We start from the raw sequence: 26,354 nt of genomic DNA on the forward strand, positions 1-26,354 counted from the left end.
TAAATTAATAAACTGTGCATATAGTTTAAAGAGCTAAAACATGGACTGACTACCAAATTCAGCTATACTGCGTTAGCAGCCTAAAAGTAATCAAAGGTAATCTGGTTATATAACCTAAATTATGTAATCAGATTACATTACAAACTAATAACTAATTATGACTGATACGAGGCAGTATGGCACCGTTCGTTTTCTCGCTTACCAGCTGACTGCTTACCTTCTTATGGAGGCTTTTCCACTGTTACCAGTTTTTCCCAGTAGCTCGACTTGTACATGGGCAGACTTGACACGCAGAGAGGAGTTGACTACAACTAGAGGTCTCGAGTTCAGTGAAGAGCAGTTCCAGAAAGCAGGTAAGACAAAAACAAAAGGCAAAAAAGAAAATAAATTAGTAAATAACAAGGTGAGAATGTGGAAAATCAGAAAATCTGAAAACATGGTAAAAAAGTTTTTCTGGATTGCTTTATAAAACACTGCAGTTGGTTTAGGGAAAAGGGTGAGTGGGTCAATCGATGCTATTTAAACACTATTGGTTGGGTTTAGGCAAGGGGTAGGGTGGGGTGTCATTTGATTGGTCAGTCAGTCAGTCAGTCAGTGATCATCGGTGGATTTATGTGAGAACAGCAGGCTGGAATGGCACTTGTGAGAGAAATTTGAGATCTGAAAAAGCATACACCGCAGCCTCTAGGGGATTCAGGAAAACAAAAACTGAAAAAAAAAAAAAAAACTCCTGGGAGTTATTTTGCTCTATCTAGAAATGTATATAGGGGTACATAGTCAGAATGAGCCTGGGTTAAATTTATATGTAATCTACTCAGCACTGATTTTGAGTCAATCTATTAAATACACTTATAGTTTCCCTCTGAAGTGTCAAAATGATATCTAATGCTTTAATGCATAATGAAGATCTTCTAGCTGAAGATGATGGGGTTTGAAAAAGCAATTGGATCAATGCACTGACAAGCTCTTAACTTACAGACTTAAAACTCCATCCATCAGATCTACATTTATACCACCGATCAGTCTACATTTATGCTCAATGAGCAGAAGAATTAGCATGTAAATTTCATCTAGCCTCATGCTTAGATGTCAAACCATGTGATGCTTTGTCTTACCAAACACTCATTTCAAAGTAGCTCTTCCAATGGCTAGATCTAGTGCGTTACCCTCATATTGTTCTGGGCCATCACCACATCAAGATAAACTTCCCATGAAAGCCACATTGCATGAAACCTTGTTGATCAGATTGTCAATGGTGATTTCACAGGCTTAAAGGTCTATCATGTTGGGAGTAGATTAAGACACGCACCTGTATGGCCTTGACACTGGAAAAAATCCCTTTTTGATTTGACATGCATATCACGAGACAGTAAATTTGATGCCAAGGACCACAATGTCCATGTGGAATGGATTTGCTCTAGATTTGGACACTTCAAGCTATTTTAAACCTGTATCTGTGTTTCTGAATATGGTTTGATGCACAATTCAAATACTACAGGCAAAAATAAATACATTTTAAGTTTTGATATTTATTACTTTTTTTAATTTAATTGATAGCAAACACCAAAGATAGCATTTCTTTTGTCACACTTTATCACTTTGTGTCTGTAGATTCAAATTTCAATACACATTTTTAAAGGTGACGTCAGATGAAGTTTCCACTTCTGTAGAAAAACCTTGTTTTTTGTATTTAGTTAGTGTTCAACTGTGTCTTCCAGCATTGAAGAAAACAAGTTAGATTTTATAAACTGTCAACAAAAATATGTGCCACAATATGATCTGTTTGAATTCCCTGCCAGATGTACCTAAAGCTTTACATGTGCTTGCATCCAAGCAAATAATGGACTCTGTCCTCCTCCCTACTCTCTTTTGGTAAACAGATAGCAAAGCAGCCTTTCGTTTATCTGCTCTGTGTTCAGATGTAGAAGCTCATGGGTGTCCTTACACAGAATCCCCACCTCCAGAACAGGCAACAGCGAAATAGATGTTTTATAGTTTAATATATGAAGAGAATGTCCCAGAATATTTGAAGAAGAATTTTTTTGTGAAAGATACAAGTTTTAATTATGCAGTTTTTGTTTGTTTCAATATAGTTAGCAAACACCAGCTTCAGTTAACAAGTGTTTAGAAGCGATTACGATTCTGTATGCGCAGAGCTGTGTTGGCCAGTTTGGTGTTGTTGGTTTTCACACTGACCAGCACAGAAACTGTAAAATCCAACAGTCACTTTCTTATGTATAGACATTTGATTTAATGTATTTTACATTGATAATGGAGAGCTGCAATGTCAAGCAATGATAAATTATAATTTCTAATTTCTAATTTATTTGATCCTAAACATCTGAGTGATCAGTTAGGTTTGTATTCAGTAAGCACATCTGTAATATATTGAGATCCTAGTCCATTAAGTTTTATAGACAAGTAGTTAAAACTTTAAAATATATTATGAATGTATCTAGGAGTCAGTGTAAAGACCTGAGAACAGGTGTGATGTGCTCTGATTTTCTGGTACTGGTCAGAATCCTGGTAGCAGTATTCTGGATGACCTGCAATTGTCTCACTGTCTTTTCGGTTAGGCCAGTGAGGACTCCATTACAGTAATCCACCCTGCTGCTGATAAAATCATGAACAAGTTTCTCTAAGTCATCAGTTGAAGCAAAGCATCTAATTCTTGCAATGCTTTTGACATGATAGTATGCTGATTTAGCTACTGCATTGACATGACTACTGAAACTCAGATCTAACTCCAGAATCACACCAAGATTATTGACCTTATTTTTTGTGGTTTGACCCTTAGGGCCAAGATACGCAGTAACCATGAGAACCCAATCTCTGTTCCCAAATGCAATGACTTTAGTTTTCTCTTCTGATATCTTAGAGATATCAGATTTTGTCTTTATGATGTGGAAGCAACTTCAAATATGAATGTCCAAATATGAGTTATCAGCCATTTGTCATCCAGCAGTGATCCAAATGCAAATGGCTCTCTGTGAACTGAGCTGTTTTTGTTACAGACATTCATTAAGACTAAAAGTACCATATTAACTTGTGTTAAATGGACATCAAAATTGATCTTAATACCACAACCCTTAATAGAAAAATACACTACTGAACATGTATCATTAATTCATGTTAATATAATTCCTTTTGAAAACAATCTATATACTGCATAACTGCAGGTTAACTATGTTTCTATACTGCCAATCCTTTACCCAACTTCTCATTTGGACTGTAATGTAATTATGTGCACCTTTTTTTGAAGCTCCTTTGGAACGATAATTATTGTAAAAAGCGCTATATAAGTAAACTTCTCAAAATTATTTTTTTCTCTACTACACAAACCATAACTATTCTGTTTTGAAGGTATTTAGATAGAAGAGCTATGCTCAAACATAATTGATTCTCTACATTTTATTCTAGATTTCACCCAAAATATTAAACTGTCTTATCTTTTATTTTCTCGCATGTGGTTTTAAACCTTTAAGTTATTTTCTTTGATTGAACTCAAAAGAAAGATATTTTGAAGAATGCTAGTTACTGGGCCCCCTCAACTTCCATGGTAGGAATGAAAATTAATAATTAGTAATAAATCGGTTCCAGAAAGCTATGGTCTTTCAGAAACTAAACCTCAATCAGCCTTTGTGATCTGTCATCTGGTCAGTGCTTCAGCACAGCATCAGAAGTTTACATCATTTCCTCCTCCAACTGGTAAACAGCATTTCTCACTCCCACCAGGCAGATCTCAGCTAGACAAATATAAAAAGATCTTAGTCAGAGAGACTCGCATCATACAATATCACAGATTTGATCTGATCAGCAGAGTCATCCATCTCAAAGGCCTTCATGTGCAGGAACATCAAGACATCTTGCATAGTTTAAACATTTTAGCAGGTGTTTATAAACATGATTTAAATTTATTTTAAAAAATATATATTTATATCATAAGTCTAATATTATAAATATATATTTTGTGTATAATTTTAGAATCAATCAACAACAAATTGTTTCCATTAAAGTGAGCCTAAATTGAAAGCCTTATGGACGACGCAGTGGTGCAGTAGGTAGTGCTGTCGCCTTACAGCAAGAAGGTTGCTGGTTCAAACCTCGGCTGGGTCAGTTGTTGTTTCTTTGTTTGGAGTTTGCATGTTCTCCCTGTGTTTGCGTGGGTTTCCTCCAGGTGCTCTGGTTTCCCCCACAGTCCAAAGACATGTGGTACAGGTGAATTGAGTAGGCTAAATTGTCCGTAGTGAGTGGTTGTGTATGGACATTTCCCAGAGATGGGTTGCAGCTGGAAGAGCATCCGCTGCATGAAACGTATGCTGGATAAATTCATTCCGCTGTAGCGACCCCGGATTAATAAAGGGACTAAGCCGAAAAGAAAATCAATGAATGAATGAAAGGCTTTTTTTTTTGTGTTGTGGGTGTGTGCGTGCGTGCATGCATGTATGCATGCAAGTTTTTATAAAAAAGTTACATAATGCAATAAATGTCAAATTTGGATGACAATACAAGCATATTTTAACTAATGCTTATCAACAAAATATGTTCATAATTGCTTAATACAGTTATTTTCAGTTCGACAGCCAACATTAAAACTAGATGTCTATTTCATTTTTTTTTGCAAACGTGATTGGAAAACGTTAAGACTATTTATTCATTCATTTTCTTGTCGGCTTAGTCCCTTTATTAATCCGGGGTCGCCACAGCGGAATGAACCGCCAACTTATCCAGCAAGTTTTTACGCAGCGGATGCCCTTCCAGCCGCAACCCATATCTGGGAAACATCCACACACACATACACTATGGACAATTTAGCCTACCCAATTCACCTGTACCGCATGTCTTTGGACTGTGGGGGAAACCGGAGCACCAGGAGGAAACCCACGCGAAGGCAGGGAGAACATGCAAACTCCACACAGAAACGCCAACAGAACATGCAACGTGAAGACTAGTTGGATTAAATGCAGTGGGTGCTCTCCAGTGACCATGAGGGCAACACTCCTGGTGGTCACAACACTTAGGCCCAATCCCAATTCTACCCCTTAGCCCTTCCCCGTACCCCTCGTTTTGCTTGTTTCCGTCAAAGGGTAGGTGTCCCAATTCTCTTTGCTTCAAGCCATAGGGCTAATACATAAGTTCAAGGGGTATACACCCCTTTAAATGAAGATTTTTCAGGACCACACTCGAAACCAAGGAGTAAGAAAATTTTCCAGAAAACACCAGCCACAGCTCCACCCGTAAGAAGATCCACAAATTAGATTATGTTTTCATTATTACAAATTTTTACAACAAACAAACATATTTTAATATATTCACTACCGCGTTGGTGTTTTACCGTCGTGCTTTAAAAAAAAAGGCTAAACTAAAAACCACAAAATTTTGCGATCTATAATCCATAATGACTCCTGTACAGCAGTCCCACAACATTCTGACACTCGATGGCACTTGAATACCCTGCCAGAAAATTCTAGTGGCTGGAAATAAGCTTTTTAACAGAGTCTGCTATAATGTTGTTTTTGGTGTGTTTACATAGATGAATATGGCCAATTGTTACAATCTTATTATCACATTGGATCATTATGATAACATAATATATGCCTTTAGTGTTTTCCTGAAGATAAAAAAAATAAAAAAATAACACAACTGGAATAACTTAAGCAGTCCTGATCGTCTGATTTCATATGAAGCAAGAGATCACGATGACAAATGATGACGTGTGCAGGTGATGTAGTGCTGTCCCAATTCTTAGGGGTAAATTTTGAAGCCCTTCCTCTTTACCCTCGGATTTAAGGGCCAAGGGCAAGGGGTAGGGGTACAAAAATAGAATTGGGATTGTGCCTTAATACTGATATTTTTTTTCTTAATTTTGGTCTAAAAATACATATAGCAAGGTTATATTAGTTTGGGATTTTTCATTAGTTTTAGTTTTTATTTAGTTTTGACTTTTTGTTTTCAGATTTAGTTAGTTTTAATTAGTTTTTAAGGAAGATTTGCTAGATTATTTTTTATTAAGTGTCTATTTTCTGAAATTGCTTAGTTTTAGTTTAGTTTTTATTAGTTTCAGTATTAGTTTTAGCTTTTTTTCTAAATAAGGATATTTGTCAGGTGCAAGATTCAAAATCATCAGAATAAATATTGTATAGTAAAAACTCAACTAAAGATAAATTTTTTGGAACGTATTCAGAGGACAGATTAACAATGCCATCTACTTCTACCATCTACGCATCCTCAAATTCAAATACAACAGCCCACAAGATAGCAACCCTAAGAACAACACAGTGTGTGGCTGCTTTTAAGGTTAAATATACAGTAGTGATGGGAAGTTCAGATCTTTAACACAAACCAATCCTCCTATGTTAGGACTCAACTTAAAAAAAAAAAAGTAGTCAGCAATTATAATTTTAGTCAGTTAAAACTTGTAGCCAACATTTGTATTAATATGTTATCATATACATACAAACGAACTCATGTGGCTTAAATATTAACTTCACATACCGCGCTCCGCTTAACCAAAGGGTTCTATTAAATAAATTGTGCAGGATTAAGCCTCCTTTTTCCATAAATCGCACAGCAACGGGTCTTCTCTTTGCTCCTGCTAGCCTGATTAACCTATTTGTCACCTAGGCTACCGAAATACGTGACATGCTCTGATGTTCTAAACTTATTTAAAGGGTTATAGTCATTTAGTGGTCACTTACAAAACATCATCATGATCTGAAAAGATTCTAACAATTACATTTTGCAAACCAACTGAAGCATGATTCACTTATTTAAATTCTCTCATTTTAGCTCTCAGTTTACCTGTGCTGCAGTTGTTCAAGTTTGCTTCAGTCACAGCAGGCTGTCATGTACTGTTTATGTTTGGTTCACCAACTGCTGAATTACGCATGCGCAGTATTATCGGTTCACTGCTTCTCAAATCTGATCTCAGTGTACTGTTCCAGTAACTGAATAACTCTGTATATGTTAGTTTACTTCAAACTCGATTTGGTGAACTAGTTCAACCGGTTCACTTAGAAGATCCGGTTAAATTTTTTATTTTTTTTTTGTGACTGCAATCACTACAGAAATTAAACCCATTATTGGGCACAAATGTGTTAAATTAATCATTTAAGTCTTTTGGGCTCTGTTTTGACGATCCATGGACAAAGTCCAAAGTGCAGGGCGCAAAAGCATTAAGGGCGTGTCAGAATTCACTTTTGCTATTTAAGGACGTAAAAATTTGCTTTGCGCCATTGCGCATGGTCTAACAGGGTTGAGCTTACTCTCCTAATAAGCTATATGTGTGTTTTTTATAATAAACCAGAGTCTCATCTTCCATTCTCTTTAAGAGTTAATTGGGCCATGACATAGCACATTTTGCTGTACACCCTGTTTGAATTAAAAAATGTGTAAGCAAGGCGCACAACTAACGCACAATTGCGCCAGGTGTATGATAGAGCCCTTTGAATTTAATGCGGTCACCATGCTGCTGTCATGTCGATTTATTGTTTTTGTCGCGGGAGCAACAGCGAGGATGACTTGAGGAAAACAGCTTTATCTGGCCAATTACATCAGGATTACACACTGTGGGGTGTCGTCTGGGTCAAACACATGCAGTGCAAAGTAAATATTTACTTTTAAAAGGCATACTGTCACACCCTCGGCTCGTTCCTGCAGACCAATTCACCGCTCTCCCTCATGATTCACCACACACGTGAACCCTCACCTGATTGCTAATCACCTGCACCTGCAATCACTATAAATATTCACCTCACTCATTCAGTCTTTGGCTGGAATCAAAGACGAATGGTATTCTCCTCTCTCCTGGGTTCTCCTGTGCTCTCCTGTGGATGTTCTCCTCCTCCTGCATATGCAGATACACCTGTTTAAGGAAAGTAACTATTATGTTGGCCTTTACTATAGTACTGAGCTCACCCACTGAACTCTTTGTATGTGAGATTGCTCACCTTCTACACGCCATATTCACCTGCTTCTCCTTACCTGTGTTACTTCTACGTGTGAACAAACACCCTTGAAGTTTAATCCTTCTTTGTCTTTCATGTGTGTTCATGACACATACATTAGGAGTACAAGATGCATTGCGATAAATTAAATTTTTCCTTGATGTCTGTTTAAAATATAAAAATGTATTTTACCCAAGTATTTTCAATGGAGTTTCACGCTAGCCTGCTGCCATTGACAGTGCTAGAGTTTACACGTCTATCATCTCATTTAATGCTTGAACAAATAAATGAATGCTTAAGTTTATTTAACTGCTTGTCTTTTAATTACATTACAATGTCGATGCTATAAAAGTAACCATGTAAAATTTTAAATAATCACAAAAATTTTTCACCGGGAGCTTACTGATGGCTAAGAAACACTAGCTGTGCATATAACCCATTTGCACAACATCTGACTTTATCCATTTATTTTTACATTTTGGATAAATTATAATAAGTACTTGTACTTGGGCTTGTACTTGGAAGATTTCCCTTCCATCAAAGTCTTACTAGAACAGAAGAAAATAGATAGTCCACTCTTCAGCCACTTCTATCATTCAATTAAATAATCTTGGTTCAATGCAGGGGGAGAGGCTTCACTAAAATGGGTCTGTATTGATTTTCCTAATGGCCATTTTGATGCAGTTACGTGCCATTTGTTTTGCACTGCAGCTGCGGGAGGAGGAGAGTGAACAGTGATGTCATCGTCCTGCACCTGTCTGCTTTACTCATTCACACAAAACACAGAGGAAAAGAGCTACTCGCCACACTGTGACCCTCAGACAACTGCACATTTCTCATGTTAGCAATGATCTGAAACAACGTGGGCAGTTTTGGTTCCCACGTAATTAGTTGCTGTGAGGAAGCTTGGGATAGATGGGGTTACACAGTTGTTTAAAGTAGAGATTAGTGCCAAAATGCTGTGAAAGGTGCCTTCACATACCAACATTTGTTTGCTTACACTTTTTGCTTGGCGTTTTAATCCTGGAGAATTTCCCTTAAAGAGAAGTTGATATTAGTGCATTTCAAACCAAAGGAAGCAAAGGAACAGGTTCCCATCATTTCAACTAATGTAAAAAAAAAGATGTGAAGATGTGCTTGGATAACACATTCTTAGTCACAACTCATAACTCACATTGAAGCTCGATCAGGATGCTCATCATTTTGTGCTGCTTTGGGTAGCCCTTTGGAATTTTTTTAAGGACAAGTGGGGTCCAATACTTTTGGTCATTTGCATTATGTGGAGTCTCATGTATTTACTACAAACAAGTCTTTCAAACTAGTACTGCATTCCAAGTTTTTTTTCCAGGCATACAATATCTTTTTGCAAAAAACAAAGCAATTTAAGAAGTTTTAATAGCTGAAAACTATCTTCAGATGTCTTCAGATTGATGCGATCGGTCATAAGGCACAGAGGGAGCCAATAACATTTGATGAGGTTAGTTTATGAGACAAGAGGGAGCCAGTAGTATTTGACAATCAAAGATGACCAAAAATCACACAAGAAACTTTTTTGGTCAAATGATTTGAATTTGTGACAGAAAATATTTGATCACAGTACATGTTTCCACTGTGTGATGGTCCATCCCAGATGCCTCCAAGCCCAAAGAAGTTGACGCCACTTCTGGATGCCGCTTAACATAGGGCTTCCTTTTGGCACATTTCAGTTTTAACTGGCATTTGTGGATGTAACTATGTATTGTACTTGCCGAAGTAGTCCTGAGCCTATGTGGTGATACCACTTATAGATGAATGATGAATCTTGATGCAGTGCTGCCTGAGGGATCTGAGATTGTTCAGCATTCGCTTGTGCCCTTGTCCTTTACACACTAACATTCCAACAGATTCCTTGAATGTTTGCACTGTTATGCACTGTTAAAGGTGAAATATCCAAATACATTCTTATCTTTCTTTGAGGAACATTGTTTTTAAACATTTCAATAATTTTCTTACCTTTTTGTTGGTAAACTTGTGATCCTCTGCCCATCTTTGCTCCTAAAAGACCAGACTTTTCTTGGATGCTGCTTTTGTACCAAATCATAATTACAATCACCTGTTGACATCACCAGTTTCAATTCATTATTTAGCCAATTTACCTAATTACTAGCCCTAAATTGCTCATGTCCCAACTTTTTTGGACTGTGTCACAAGTCTAAATGACAAGAAAGGGTGTATATTTACAAATAAAATGAAAGTTGACCAGACAAAACATAAATATTTTGTGTTCATGTAGTCTACAATGAAGTACAAGTCAAAGTAAATTTGGAAATCCCTACTTTCTTTTTTTATTTGAGTTTTCCATACTGTCCCAACCTTTTCTGATTTGGTGTTATACAAATGAAATTAAAGTAGGCTACCTTTGTGTTCTGTGATGTGCAACACATACAACTCTGTGTTTTTAGAAAATGTAGTTTAGAGTTTCTATATGTGATTATTCAAACAATCACAGGGGTGCTGCTGAAATGGTTGGGTTGGCATTTCATGTTTAAAAGGAAATGAAACTGACTACATTTGTTCTAAAGGTTGAAGAATTACAAAATGCAGTAAACAACTACAAAGTAACTAGTAATAACAATTTAAACTTGACATCGCATCTTAAAAATGCACTGGTCATTGACAGGGGTTGGGAAACAAAACTGGTTTCATGGCTAAATTTGACAAGCCTGGTGGTCAATCTTGATTGCACTTTACACCAGTAAGAACAAACTGAATGTTTAATTTGCAGAGCAATAGCACAGTTTTGCTAAAATTATTGCAATGCACACACCAATAGGTGACATATCTGAGTTCAGAAGAGGACAAATTGTTGGTGTGTATTTGGCTAGTATATCTGTGACCAAGACAGCAAGTCTTTGTGATGTATCAAGAGCCACAGAAACCAGGCTTATACCGTAATGTATGCAAATGTGCACCTCAACTCCTGTTTCCACCAAAGCTGTTTGTCGGAAACTTCACAGGGTCAATATACATGGGCAAACCTTTGGTCACTCATGCCAATGCCAGGCGTTGGTTTCAATGGTTCCAGTATCGAAAATTTTGGGTTGTGGACAATGTGAAATGTATTGTTCTCTGATGAGTCCACTTTCACTGTCTTTCCCACATCTTGGAGAGTTGCTGTGTGGAGAAGCCCTAAAGAAGTGTACCACCCAGACGTTGCATACCCAGAGTGAAGCATGGAGGTAGATCAGTGATGGTTTGGGCTGCAATATCATGACATTCCCAAGGCTCAATACTTGTGCTAGATGGGTGCGTCACTGCCAAGGAATACCAAATCATTCCAGAGGATTATGTGCAACCGGTGGTTCAAATATTGTATCCTTAAAGCAGTGCTGTGTATCAGAATGATAATGCAAAAATACACACAGCAAGAAAGGGAAGTTGGTCATCTCCCATGGCCTGCAAGGTTACCAAGGTTAAGCAACGTTCAGTGTTTTGGAGGTGCAATTCATGAAATATTTTTCTCCACCAGCATCACATAGTGACCTGGCCACTATTCTCCAAGAAGAATTACTCATAATCCCTCTGGCTACTGTGCAGCACTTTTATCTGTTATTCCCAAGACGAGTTTATGCTGTATTTGTCACAAAAAGGAGGCCCTATAACATTCTGATTAATTATTTTGATCTAAAACCAGAAATTTCAGTTTTATTCTCCAACCCCTGTACAGTAGGACAGTAGTCCCCAACCCCTGGGAGCCGCATAGATCAATTGGTATTGATCAATTGGGCTTCACAGGAAATCATTAATTATCATTCATATATTCATTTTCTTTTCGGCTTAGTCCCTTTATTAATCTGGGGTCGCCTTAGCGGAATGAACCGCCAACTTATCCAGCAAGTTTTTACGCAGCGGATGCCCTTCCAGCCGTAACCCATCTCTGGGAAACATCCACATACACATTCACACACACACACTCATACACTACAGACAATTTAGCCTACCCAATTCACCTGTACCGCATGTCTTTGGACTGTGGGGGAAACCGGAGCACCCAGAGGAAACCCACGCAAACGCAGGGAGAACATGCAAACTCCACACAGAAACGCCAACTTAGCCGAGGCTTGAACCAACGACCCAGTGACCTTCTTGCTGTGAGGTGACAGCACTACCTACTGCGCCACTGCTTCGCTCAAATCATTAATCATTAATTATTTCCGTTTTATTTATTATCTGAGTCTGAATGATCTTTTATTTTGGAAAAATCTTTCACTTTGGAAAATGACAGTATTCTCTCGATTACATATCGGTGACTTGAGTGCCAAAATGTAACCCACGAGCTAGCAAAATGAGTAAGAAGTAGACATCAATGGAAAGTTTCTATGCGAAGGGGAAAAGGCCCAGTGAAGGACCCACGATCTCTCAAGGACCCATTTGTCGACATGTCAGGTGGATACAGCATGTCTGTGTAAGCAGAAGATCAACCACTGGAGATGCAAATGACGGTGGCCTTGTTCACATATCGCATGTTTAAATTCGTTATTTTCTTTTTTTGCCTGAGACCCCCTTTTCCGTCTGAAAATATTTTAAGGCCCTCCTCCTCATTTGATGAAATTATTGATCATAGAAGTTTGCAGTGATTGTGACAAAAAAAGTCTGTTTTCATTCAAACAGTATGTTTATTACTATATCTAGAAACTTGATATAGTAATAAACATAGTTTGTTTAAAAACACCCTTTTTGAGGATTCTAGATTTGTTTATGCACAAATAATAACCTAATGTAAAGCAAAACAACAGTAGGCCATTGTATTGGGTGCACCCTGTGGTATTGGGGAGTCATCTGCAAATGTCTTAATTTAGAGAGGCTCATGCATTTGTTAACAAGAACTTTGTTGGAGATAATGCACTGTGGCTGGTTCAAGGACTTCTTGCTTTAGGAAAATGGACCATCGTTAAGGTAACTATATTTGTATTTCCTGCATTACGTGTTGCCAGTATTGTTAGTGCTGTCACTTAAAATGTTTGAAGCTTCCTCACTTGGGTCAAGTATTCTTGGGTCATTACTATTAGCTGCTGAAGGTGAATCAAACACTTTTTTTATTTTTTGTGGAGGACGAATTACAAATTTGACCATTTATTGTTCAGTCAGGATAAAATCAGCTAAGGCAAGATGCTCGTTCTTTTAATTGTACACTGCTTAACTTTTTTTAAACATGAAATGAATCCCCACAGAGACCGCTGAGGCATCCTTGTGTGCTGGAATCCCCCTGTTGGGAACCGCTGGCCTAGGTCACTTCTATGGACGTGCCAGCCCTGACCACAAGTCACATGGCAAGAACTGAACGATTTCATTAGAGCTTTCTATGCAATTTACACATTTCGATAGACTAATTATCTCAGACAAACACAGAACACCCAAACGCTGAGTGCTTTTTAATTTTCTCCATATAATTTTCTCAATAAAACTTGAATAAGAGCTGCAGCAATGTTTTGTCAACTTGTCATCTTATGAGAAAAAGATTGATGGTCACCTAGCAATCTACATAGACCATATACTACATACACCCTTGTCCCCAGGGCCGTGGAAAATTTGTCAAGCATTGACCGGTCCACGGTTGAGGACCACTGCATTAAGAGATTAAAAAAGCAGCAAAATAAAGTCATTCATTACTGCAAAAAAAAAAAAAAAGTTGGGTTCCACATAGTTCTTCCGTGTTATCCCAAAACAAATTTAAGTGGATTGAGTATAAAATATTTAACTTGTCTAAAAAAATCCTCAAGAATTGTGTTGATTTAGCTCATTTCAAGTATTTTGAACAAGCAGCAAAAAATATTTTTGTGTGTTTGCTATATTGTGTCGACTGATGAAAATGGGGCACAAGTTATTCTTTGTGAACAGCCACTTTCAGTAAGAATAAATATTTTAAATTCCTCAAAGCAAGAATCATAAACTGTTTATTGTAGGTTATTCCAAAGCTGTCTGTGCTTGGCACCGACCCTTTACAAAAATGGAGCATGCAAGTCAGCTGTGCTTTTGGATAATTGTTGGCTGAGGGTGACCACTGTAATATAAAATCTTAATTTCACACTCATTAGGTGGGAATGAAAAGTCATACGTATCGAGTTTACTGAGAGACACTGTGAGATGCTGAGAACATTTCAGCTGTGGGAAATTTGGTTTTATGGTTTAGGAAATTCTGCTATTCATGTATGGTCTTTTAAAAACTATCCATGCTGCATACAGATCTAATGCAGAGATATATGTTTTCATGCATTGTTCATTCATAAGCAGATAATGCTGTTAGATTTGTGGTTAAGGAAGTTTTATAAGCTCTATATATTTATTCTATAGGGGTTGGTGGTGTTAAAAATGTCCAAAGAAATTGTCGAGAACTCCTCATATGACACTAAATGGAAAAAGCATGGCTGATGTATGAATCTATTAAATACTGCAAAAATATAAATAAACTTTTTTGATTACATGCCCACTTTATTGCTCTGACAAATATTGGCCCCACCAATTCTCCAACTGTACTACTCTACCTGCAGCATTCCTCAATATGAAAGTTATAGTCTACAAAGCACACCGCTGTACATTTTAGCAAATGCTACTGTTGTTGCAGTAATAGTTTTAAATAATATATAAATAGTACTATTTTAAGATTCTTTTGGTGGCAATGGAACTCTTCCAACCCAGGCTCATTAGAGATATGTGCCCAGGGCTACATGAGAACTGAGAAATGTGTACCTGGGCTATGTCTCCTTGCAGCTTGTGTTTTCACAAATCCACAAGAGGCTTCCATTTACATTTTTGACTATCTCAAATATAATTTATTACGAAGGCAGCAGAGGTCTCTGTGTAAATTCTTGTGAATCTCTAAATTTTTCTCATGCATGTCTGCGAGAGAAGCCAGTTTACTTTTCTTACATAATAAATCAGCTTGATATCAACTGACACACCAATTTTTTTTTTTTTTAAAACTCATCAAAAATACTCATTAGGAAAATATACTGTCAAATTTTCTCTCTAAAAGTACAATACAAGTCACTTTCTAAAAGTAACTATTTATGCCTCATTCATACTAGCAGCAACTTTGTAGCTGCTTCTCGCTCTGTGTAGCGACCTGCTGCAAATGCAGATCTGTGTAAGTATACAACACAGAGAATACAACCAGCCTCTTAGCCAGGATCATGAGAGGATCATGGGAGCTCCAATGGGTGCTCCAATTAGTTGTCGGTCAAGAAAGTCGCTCCTCATTTGCATAAAGCTCTAAACTTTGTCATGTCGCTTGACACGCCCAACTGGTCGGCAACGGTCACTGTCAATATCGCTCACTGTCCATTAAAATGAGTAATCACTTGCTGCTTTGCCGCTGAGAGTCGCTCATAGTGTGAATGAGGCTTTACATTGAAGTTACATTTTCCACAAAGGTATTACAGTAATATGCATAAACTTTAATTTTGAGTACATTTTTACTTAAAATTAGGGATGCACCGATATAACCAAAAACTCTTTAGATTTGGAGGCCGATAAACAATTAAATGAAAAAGTTTAAACTGATCTTATGAACTGAATAGCCTAAATAGCAAAAGAAAAAAAAAGTATAATTTCACAACTGCAATGTGATTATACACCTTCATTCATTCATAAATTTTCTTTATGGCTTAGTCCCTTTATTAATCCGGTGTCGCCACAGCGGAATGAACTTACCTAACACATTTTTAGGCAGGGAATGCCCTTCCAGCTGCAATCCATCTCTGGGGAACGACCATACACACTCATACACTACGGACAATTTAGCTTATCCAATTCAGCTGTACCGCATGTCTTTGGACTTGTGGGGGAAACCGGAGCAACCAGAGCAAACCCATGCGAACGCAGGGAGAACGTGCAAACTACAGCGACCTTCTTGCTGTGAGGCGACAGCACTACCTACTGCGCCACTGCGTCACCCATTATGTAGACCTTTATTCATGATTTTCCATAACTTTTCTTCTCATAGCAAATTAACATGCAACTTGACTGTTGCATAAAAATAATAGGTTAAATAACAAAATGGGATTTAATTAACAAAGTTAAATAAATACATTTTAAGTCAAATAAAAATGAAGGAACCAAGAACTGAAACCAGCTCAAATGTTCTTGAATAAAATGTTTTACAGTAATGAACTTATTACAAATATGAAATTTCTATGTAAATAAAACTCATCAAAAATATGTAAATAGAGAGGTGTTTTGACAGTTCAGAGCCACCGTACAAGTGAAAAGCTAAATACAGACCTTCAGAAAATGTGGCATAAACTTTAGAAAATGCTGCATTAATTTGTGCCATTTGGCATTTTAGAGTCTTTTGAGAACATGTAGGTGCTGCTTGTCAATCAGACAAGCTTCTGTGTTCGTTCTTGCTGTCAGTTGTAAGTAAAGGTTTATGATAAACTTATGATAACTGCAGGCACTGTGTGAAGCGTGAACATGAAGCCGAGTCCGATTTTAAAACAACACCTAAGCATTGAGCACAAATGACTTAATGACAAACACAGTGCATAATTTAAAGACAGAATGTCGTGGACAGTTAAAAAACTATATGCTAGATTCAGTGGCACACTTTCCTCTGTTGCTGTTTGGGGTGCTGTGAATGCTCTGTCACCTCTCTATTTGTGTGCATGGTAATAGTCATCATGTGCACTTGTTATAATTATTATAAATATGCCGATTAGACTGAAAACAATCTTATATCAGCAACACATGGCAAGCAACGCATTGATAATAACAAATAATCATATTTGATTACAAACAATCAAACAAGTTGTCATGTGCATTGCTGCTATTATGTTTACACATTGTTTATTTTTTTCCTTAGGCGGTTTAAACCAAAATACATAATGACACTCTATCAAACATATCTACAATGATCAGGAATAAGGTTACTTATTAAGTTCTTAAGGCCCAGCAATAGCACACAAAGAAAGGACGGACTTTGAAAGAATAAACAATGTGTGGAAAGCTCCATAGTGCACTGGAGAAGTCTGAACAACTGTAACCTATGCATGCATAAGGCAGGCAGTTCTGTACAATTACGTAATCTATCGGCTTAAAAATATTGGCCTAATTTTGATATTAGATCGATAACAATAACATCCCAACTCAAAACAGTAAAACAATTTAAATAGCTCCTATTATATACTAAAAAGAGTCATGAATTGTTTAGTGAATCAATTGCTCCCAAAGCCCTCCTTGGGTAGAAGCTAATCTGTGCTGATTGGACCGATGACAGTCTGTTGCGATTAGTCAACAGCATTCAGGGGCGAGACAGAGTGAAATGCCCAGCACGGCTTATCAACAATATTGCGTCCAAAGGTTGATCACATGACAAATAAGTCATAAATGGAATACTATGAGAAGGAGGAAATAATAATTCAATGTTTACCTGCTCTTTTGTCTATGAAGGTATTGTTGTCTCTTTGCTCAGCTCACCTCTTCAAGTATTCAAATGTCAGTGGTTAGTTCACATTACACTGACAGTCACATATAATCTCAACCAATGCACACAGTCTGAGTCGATAGGAGCCGTGATAATTAGTTCATTCTTCAAGTCTTCTGATTCTTGAGAATGACTCCAACCCGAGAAGTCGAGAGATGAACGGTTAAATTTTTTTTTTCAGCTCTAAACGCATATGATTGGCTTCTGCCTTTCCGTGATAAACGAGTTCCCGAGTCATATTGAAGATTCGTTCAAAATGAATGAAATGTTCATGAACGACCCATCACTAGAGCATACCTGCCAACACTCCTGTTTTTTTCTGGGAGAGACCTGTAGCCACCCACCCACTTTGTTATTTATCCTGGAAAACTCCCGTAATTTCAACATGAAATTACCCTTAACATGAGTGACAAATGATCAACTGCTATATAATATATCACAGTTACAAGAAACAAAACTAAATTAAATGCATAATTTGCAAATTAGAGAAAACAAGGAGGCAGCCATTTTAATCAAACTTACTTACACTTGTAAAATGGAGAAAGAAACTGATCTATGATCTACTGAACCATGTACTGATAAAGTTCATGTCGAGCTCTGACAAGTCCCTTACATCAATAATCTTTTCTGATCCTTCCTTTTACAAACGGCCGACGAATCCCCAGTTGTAAGCGTGTAGATTCCGTAGCACTCGAACAGCATAATTCTGGGCTATAATGGTGAGGTATATTTGCAAAAATAAACCTCAACAACTGACTCTTTACAGTTTCATTTTTGGGTAGAGAAGATAACACTAACTTTCCCTCACACTTCCAATAATATGCTGATGAGCACAGCATCTTCATGACTTGTCTTCCTCTTTTTCTTTGCTACTGTGTTTGTGGGCGGGGCCGCAGTTTTCAACTTTCCCAGGTTTGCGCAATTAGGCATCACGCTGAAATGGCTAAAGACTCGTTATCAAGACGATTCATTTGAAACACCAAGAGCCGACTCTTTTAAAAATGAATCAATCGTTTTTAACAATTTTCAGATTTAAGCCTTAGCTGGATATTTCACTTCACTTAGAGCTGTGTTACACACCACACGGAGGGTAATTCTCAAAAACCCATGATAAGGGGTCTTTAATGTCAAAGCTTAATGCTTTATAACACAGAGCTTTCAATAAGCAAAGTACAAAACTTTAACAAATGTAATAATTAACTTAAATTAAGAACATGGTAGCAGTTTCTTAAGACAAAAGTGACATATGGCTCCATTTTGGTAAGGAAAGGCTCACACAACATTCTTACATCCGGTTAGTTGGTATGTACAAAATAACAGGAATAAATTAATGATTACATAAATGTAAAACCACTAAATGTGTGATCATCAAAACAGTTGCATAAATACAATATCACACTTATACCTCTGTGATATGGCTCCAAATCAAGAATGAATCATACAAACACCAATCAAACCTTTGACATACAATGTTAAAAAAATAAAACCATTTATGTATCATTCAATCAACAATTCAACATGTAGAACAGTCATACAAAGTTTCCTGTAAAACAGCTAAACTGACATCTGCAATAAGTAATGAGCTAAAAATCATTATAATTTGCCATCCATGGGAATTTGAATCAAACCACGAACCTCTCGCTCGCATGTTTCTATATGATAAGAGAGACAAATGAGCATGGTGTGATCATGTGAAGAATGTCAACATGTGTATTTGTCCTTCGCGGCGATTACAGATGTAATGTGAAGTGCTGACAGCTGTGGCCAATGTGCAGCGAGTGTTCAAACCCAGCAGAAACCCAATCTCTCTGTGAAATGGCCATTGGATTAGGAACGTTTGATAAGCCTCACATACATTTCTATTTTGCTTAAGAGGATGTGGGAAAAAAAACATTTAAGTGGACCCTGGATGACCACCGAACTGTAGAAATGAGAAAATACCAATTTTCATGAATTTTTCAGTATATTATTCATTTGATGTACTGCAGGAGGTAAGTTTGAGTTACACTGGTGCCTAGCTTGCTGGTTTGGGGAATACTTTTTAAATGTTAAATTTTAAATCAGACAGATAGACAAACAGGCAGACAAACAGACAGTAAAACAGACAGACGGACAGAGAGAGAAAGAGATAGATAGATAGATAGATGGATGGATGGATGGATGGATGGATGGATGGATGGATGGACGGACGGACGGACGGACGGACGGACGGACGGACGGACGGACGGACGGATGGAATGACGGATGGATGCGGACAGACAGATAGATAGATAGGTAAACAGACAGACAGAGAAACAGATAGATAAATAGACAGACATACAGACGGACAGATAGATAGATAGATAGATAGATAGATAGACAGACAGACAGACAGACAGACAGACAGACACAGACAGACAGACAGACAGGCAGACAGACAGGCAGACTAGCAGGCAGACAGACAGACAGACAGACAGACAGATAGACAGATAGATAGATAGATAGATAGATAGATAGATAGATAGATAGATAGATAGATAGATAGATAGATGATAGATAGATAGATAGATAGATAGATAGATAGATAGATAGATAGATAGATAGATAGATAGATAGATAGATAGATAGATAGATAGATAGATAGATAGATAGATAGATAGAGACAGACAAATAGATATACATAGATATACTTAGAGACAGGCAGACAGACAGACAGACAGACAGACAGACAGACAGACAGACAGACAGACAGACAGACAGACAGACAGACAGACAGACAGATAGATAGATAGATAGATAGATAGATAGATAGATAGATAGATAGATAGATAGATAGATAGATAGATAGATAGATAGAGACAGACAAATAGATATACATAGATATACTTAGAGACAGACAGATAGATAGATAGATAGATAGATAGATAGATAGATAGATAGATAGATAGATAGATAGATAGATAGATAGATAGATAGATAGATAGATAGACAGATAGTTTTGATAGTTTTGATTGATTGATTGATTGATTGATTGATTGATTGATTGATTGATTGATTGATTGATTGATTGATTGATTGATTGATTGATTGATTAGCCAGTTCTTCATGCTGTTAGCTGATGGCAGATTACATGAGTACATGACTGCACACAGTGCCACTATCCAGCAATTTTAGACAGAGTAAAAGGGGAGGAGAAACGCCTGATCCAGACTGACCCTGCCAAACCCCAAAACCTTAAATGTGCTCAAAAGACCACAGGACCAGCTCTGAGGAACACACGACTTCATCTACACCACCAATTCGCATTCAATAGATACGTAGCGACTTAAAATATTGGCCTTTTTCTATCCTTGCTTTCCAGAGATATGAATAGAACACAGCACCTGTTGCTTTGAACTACACCTCCGGACGCTTTATATCACAAACTACCACACTGCGGAGCTGAAGTGATGTCCACGGGTTCAGTAAGTGATCCCGAAGACCTGCAATCCATCTCTCACTGTCTCGACGACTCTGAAGACGACTTTAGTCTGGATGATGGTCTGAAGCCAAAGCCAAAGAGTAAAACTCCTCGAGGCGCTGCCAGCAACACCAACAAGCCCCAAATGAAGCTGGCGAAAGACGGCAGACAGTCTCAGAGGAATGCAGCTAATGCCAGAGAAAGAGCGCGTATGAGGGTCCTGAGCAAAGCCTTCTCGCGGCTGAAGACCAGTCTACCATGGGTCCCTGCAGACACCAAACTATCCAAGTTGGACACACTGCGTCTGGCCTCCAGCTACATCTCACACCTCCGACAACTCCTGCAGGATGACACGTATCACAACAACCTCGCACACCCTGCCAACCTGGTATGAGTGAGTGTTAGCACTGCATTTATGCACCTACATCTGCTCCACAAGTGCTGTTGTTTAGTAATAATTGTGTAAAATGCACTAACTGGATTAAGAATATAATGTACTAGTTTGGAGAAGTTTCTTCACTTTGCTAAGGCAGCATTTAATTGCTCAATTATACAAAAATGTAAAACTGGAATATTGTGAAACATTATTTATATTTAAAATAGATTTTTGATTGTTTTATTGTAATTTTTGATAAACATAAAATAACATGTTTTTACAGTGTAGTTTTTATTGTAATATTTTTTTTTTATTTGCTGTAAATTTGAGTTTAGTTTTAGTTTGTTCTATTAATGGTTTTGTTAATTTTATTTAAGTTTTTTTTTATAACATTTTCACATATATTTAATTTCAGCTTTAGTTTTTGTAAATCTATCTCTGTTTAACAGAGATAATAGAACATGTCCAGTGTCAACTAAAGCTAAATGTTTATGTTGGCACAGCTTTAACTTTAACTTAACTTTAACTTTTGTGCAAATCTCTTAGCAATCAAACTAAAGTAATTGTTTGAACCGAAGACTACACAAATGCATGCAACTTAAATGAAGAAAAGTTCTTTTTTTTTGTTTTGAACTATTGAAACAAACTTTTTTTTTTTTTAACTATTTAAACAAACTTTTTTATGTAAAAATAATGTATGGATAACCATGACTAGTTAACTTTTTTGCAAATTAGGAATATGTGCATGACTGTAAATTTTACATTGCATTGACAAATATTTCTCTAAACAAACACAGGTATTATTATTTTTTTGCCATAAAATGAGTGTTTAATAATTCTGAAGACAATTATTATTCTTGCTAATTATTTACTATAGCCTCAGTTTTCATTCTTTGTGTTTATTGTAACATTTTATTTCAGTTCTGTTTTTGTTGGACAACAGTTTTCATTTATAATCTTGAGTGTCGCATAATCACACATGATAATACTGCATGCTGATTTGCTGTTCTGTTATGATTATAAATATTGATGCTCAGTCTATAATATTGTTCCTTATAACGTGGACATTGTGAAACATTTGACTTTTTAGGATTATTTAATGAAAATAAATTAGACCATAAACACCATACATACTCTTGAAAGGTACTGTATACAGATTCAGTAAAAAGCCTAACAGTTTTCAACACTAATAATAGTAATATAGCAGATCCTTGGGATTATGTGACTATGAAGACTGTAGCAGTGACGTTGAAAATTATGCCTTCAATCACAGGAATAAATTACATTTTGCATACAGTAAGAAAATGTAAATTAATTACATTTAACAGCTTAGCTTAAACTTGTTTGTTCGTTCGTTTGTTCATTTGTTCGTTTGTTCGTTCGTTCGTTCGTTCGTTCGTTCGTTCGTTCATTCATTCATTCATTCATTCATTTAGTCAATTCAATCAATTCAATCAATCAAATGCAACCTTGGTGACTAGGTTTTTTATGTTTACTGATCCCATACTGATCAGTACTATACAACTATTATTTAATAAATAAATATTTACACTACTGGTCAAAAGTTTTAGAATACAATTATACAAGTTATTGCCTATATGGTTTGTTCTGTAGATTATCAAAAAAATATATAGCTCAAAGGGCTAATCATTTTGTCCTTAAAATAGTCTTAAAAAACTGCTTTATTTTAGCCGAAAATAAAACAAATAAGACTTTCTACAAAAGAAAAAATATTATATTATCATACATACTGTGATTACTATATATATATATATATATATATATATATATATATATATATATATATATATATATATATATATATATATATATATATATATATACACAAACACACAAAAGCATCAAAATGGCTACAACTGTAAAATTAGGATGAAAACAACTATTATCTATTCTACAGCACTAAAACAACCCTAATGTGCTCACATCCAGTAATTAATTATGCTGTAAATATAAAAAATATATAATAAATATTGAAATACAGTTGAAGTCAGAATTATTAGCCTGCCTTTGATTTTTTTTCCTTTTTTTAAATATTTCTCAAACAATGTCAAACAGAGCAAGGAAATTTTCACAGTATGTCTGATATTACAGCTTTTAATTTTTTTTAAAGCCATTTTGAGGACAAAATTATTAGCCCCTTTAAGCTATATATTTTTTTTAAGGTCTACAGAACAAACATATACAATAACTTGCCTAACTACCCTAATCTACCTAGTTAACTTAATTAATCTATAAGCCTTTACATGTCACTTTAAGCTGTACAAAAGCGTCTTGAAAAATGTGTAGTAAAATATTATTTACTGTCATCATGGCAAAGACAAAATAAATCAGTTATTAGAGATTAGGTATTCAAACTAATATGTTTAAAAACATTGTTGAAACAGTGTTTAAACAGTGTTGAAAAAATCTTCTCTCCATTAAACAGAAATTGAGGAAAAAATAAACAGGGTGGCTAATAATTGGGGGGTAATACTGTCTTCAACTGTATATGAATATTAACATTCAAAATCAGGTACAGTACCCTGATCACTCCATGTGTTCACATCTTACACATTTAACCGGCAATGTGTGGCTCTTTTTTAACTCTTTTTCACAGACCTGGCCTTTTGTGGTCTCAGCACGATCAGAGGACACCAAAGACATTTCTGCAGCGGTCAGACTTTGTGGAGCTACAGCATAAACATCTGGCACCTCTCTGTCTTTTATCCCTCTCTCTCTCTTTTACTGTCTGTACTCATGCACTTCCTTTGAACTTACATCACTGAACATTATGCAATGAATACAACTGCATGTGGAACGCAAGCAGTTCAGCAGTCATTGCATACAAATCTGTCTTTATAGCCAGATGATATTAAAGTAATTTCTACCTTTTTATATTTGTTTTGGCTTAAAAGCAACCTCTAAAAAACAAACTAAACGTCTACGGGAAGCAAAGGAAATCAGTTTTGTTTCTAAGGCTATTGTAAGTCTTTGACTGTAGGTTTTTTTTTTTCCTGTTTATAGTTTATTTTTTATTATTTACATTATTACAGATGGAAAAAGAGATCACAGATGAACATTTTTGTCCATATATTATTTTTACTCGAAGGTATGCTTATTTATGATTGTGATATTTCTGGTTTGTTGTATTGTTTGTATGTTTCACCAAATTTATTGTCTACATCACTTCAACACACTGTAAAATTTAATATGTTGATTTATTGTGAACTTCCACGAGAAACTGAACTAAAGTTGTCTTTTTTTCTCTATGAACTATGTATGCGACTAAACGAGAATTCTGGGATTGCACATGAGAATTGTTGGATGGAAGTGGTTTGCTATAGGTTGATGCCCATTTAAGTGTTGTCCCACCCTCAATTCAATGTTAGCAAAAATGAGATGAGATGTTGTTGCAAGAATATGGAAGGCCATCGGTGCCAAAAGTATTTCATGGAAGGCAGTTATTATGGAATGTGATTAAACACCTCATGTTTGTAAATATGTTGTAAAAAGAAAAATCTGTAAATTTACCGTATTGATTTATTTATGCATTGAAACTGCTATCATCTTACATTCAGAGAAGTAGTTTATCCTCAAACATCTACATCACACTTCAACTAAAGTTTAAAACAGGCGCGACCAACCCTGTTCCTAGAGAGATCCACCTTCTGGGAGATTTCAGTTGCAACCCATATCAAACACACCTGTAATTATCAAGTGCTGCCTGTAATTATCAAGTGCTGTTAAGGTTCGAATTCATTGGTTCAGGTGTGTTTGATCAGGGTTGGAGCTGAACTTTGCAGGAAGGTTGATCTCCACTGGTTTAAAATATGATATCATAGTATACTTCAAGGATTTTGGCCCCAATCACTTTCCATAAGAGTAAAATAAAGTTTTTTTTTATTTTATTTTTTTATTAAAGATTAAAACAAAAGGCACATACATTTTTAGTAAATAACAGTGTGTGTGGATATTTATTATAAATACTTTTATTTAATTTATTTTTTTGGTTTTCGTAAAGACTCATTATATCTGTGCTACTAACATTGCAACGATAATTACAAAAATAATAACTAAATGTCCTAATCATTTAAACCATTTTAATTACCCTCACATTCATACATTACACTTTACTGATCTTTGCAATATTTTAATATTTTATATGGAACATAATGTGTGGTAAAAAGCCTTCCTTACCAACAAAGTTCAGCTTGCCTGTCAAGAAGAATCAAACTCCAATAGTGAAACCCTAACAATGCATTAAACTTTCATACCCAGTAAAAGAATTGCCAAAGATGATTCTTATTGCAGCTTGTTTATTTTGGTTAGTACTTCTGCAAGCCAATCAAATTTTTCTGTTTTCCTATGTAATGCATCAACCATTGTCCTTCACAGGCATAAATCAATTGTATGTTCCTGCACAACTGGAGAGGCTTAAACGCATTTCTGGAACCTCATTTCTAGAACCCTAGATTTACTCCTATTGTTCTTAATATGTCCAGTAGAGAGTGAAAGATATCAATAATATATTAGAAGTGAACACTTATTTCACAAAAGAACACTTATTTTCCACATTTATATTTAACTGTGTGTTTTGACATTCAGAGTTTGCTATGTTTTCTGTTAGGGTTGAGTTTAATGCTGTGTTCACAACAGACATAGAAGAAGCGTCAAGTGCGAGTGATATACATGGTAAGCAGGGGCGTAAATCTGATTTAACAGTAGGGGGGGACAATAACTATAAAATTTCTTTCGAGCATTTTTTTGAAGGGGACACAAATTATACAGCCGAACTGTACTATTAAAGATATGTCCACACAGTTAAAAATGGTTTCATCATTATTATTATTATTATAGCATGGAGACTACGTCATTATGATTATTTTCAAAGTTTTTCTCAGGTTCAATGACAAAGCAATTTTTTTTTCAAGACTATTTATTGCATTGTTTGTTGTGTTGTTTACAGTCAACTGATTGACTCCTGAAGCAGAATAAATGCAGGAAAAGACATTTTCCATACTCTTTATAACTAACTTTAAAAATGTTAAAATTACAGATCATGTTGTAAATCAGTGAGCCAGTGAAATCTGCTAAATGGCCACAACTCCAAAATCATTTAAAAAATTGCTCACC

The 26,354-nt window shown here is 36.2% G+C and overlaps 1 protein-coding gene across 5 annotated transcripts; it reads left to right on the forward strand.

Moving 5' to 3' along the window:
- Window positions 1-163: 163 nt before the first annotated feature.
- msc (musculin (activated B-cell factor-1)) lies at window positions 164-25,113 on the forward strand. Of its 5 annotated transcripts, none has more exons than XM_073940700.1 (3): window positions 164-353; window positions 20,747-21,233; window positions 23,839-25,113. In XM_073940700.1, the coding sequence occupies exons 2-3, from the start codon at window positions 20,835-20,837 to the stop codon at window positions 23,920-23,922; spliced, it is 483 nt and encodes a 160-aa protein (XP_073796801.1). In that variant the 5' UTR covers window positions 164-353; window positions 20,747-20,834; the 3' UTR covers window positions 23,923-25,113. The 5 variants fall into 5 exon arrangements, with proteins under 5 accessions (XP_073796801.1, XP_073796802.1, XP_073796800.1 ...); XM_073940701.1 differs by having other exon boundaries at window positions 249-353; window positions 20,747-21,239; window positions 23,839-24,720; XM_073940699.1 differs by lacking the exon at window positions 164-353 and adding an exon at window positions 19,217-19,397.
- The last annotated feature ends 1,241 nt before the right edge of the window (window positions 25,114-26,354 follow it).

Source organism: Danio rerio, chromosome 24, assembly GCF_049306965.1.
Source record: "Danio rerio strain Tuebingen ecotype United States chromosome 24, GRCz12tu, whole genome shotgun sequence".
NCBI lineage: Eukaryota > Metazoa > Chordata > Actinopteri > Cypriniformes > Danionidae > Danio > Danio rerio.

Coding starts and splice junctions, on each gene's coding strand:
- msc (XM_073940700.1), top strand. CDS start 20,835: ATGTCCACGGGTTCAGTAAGTGATCCCGAAGACCTGCAATCCATCTCT. Junction 21,234..23,838: donor TCGCACACCCTGCCAACCTG/GTATGAGTGAGT, acceptor TCTTTTTCACAG/ACCTGGCCTTTTGTGGTCTC.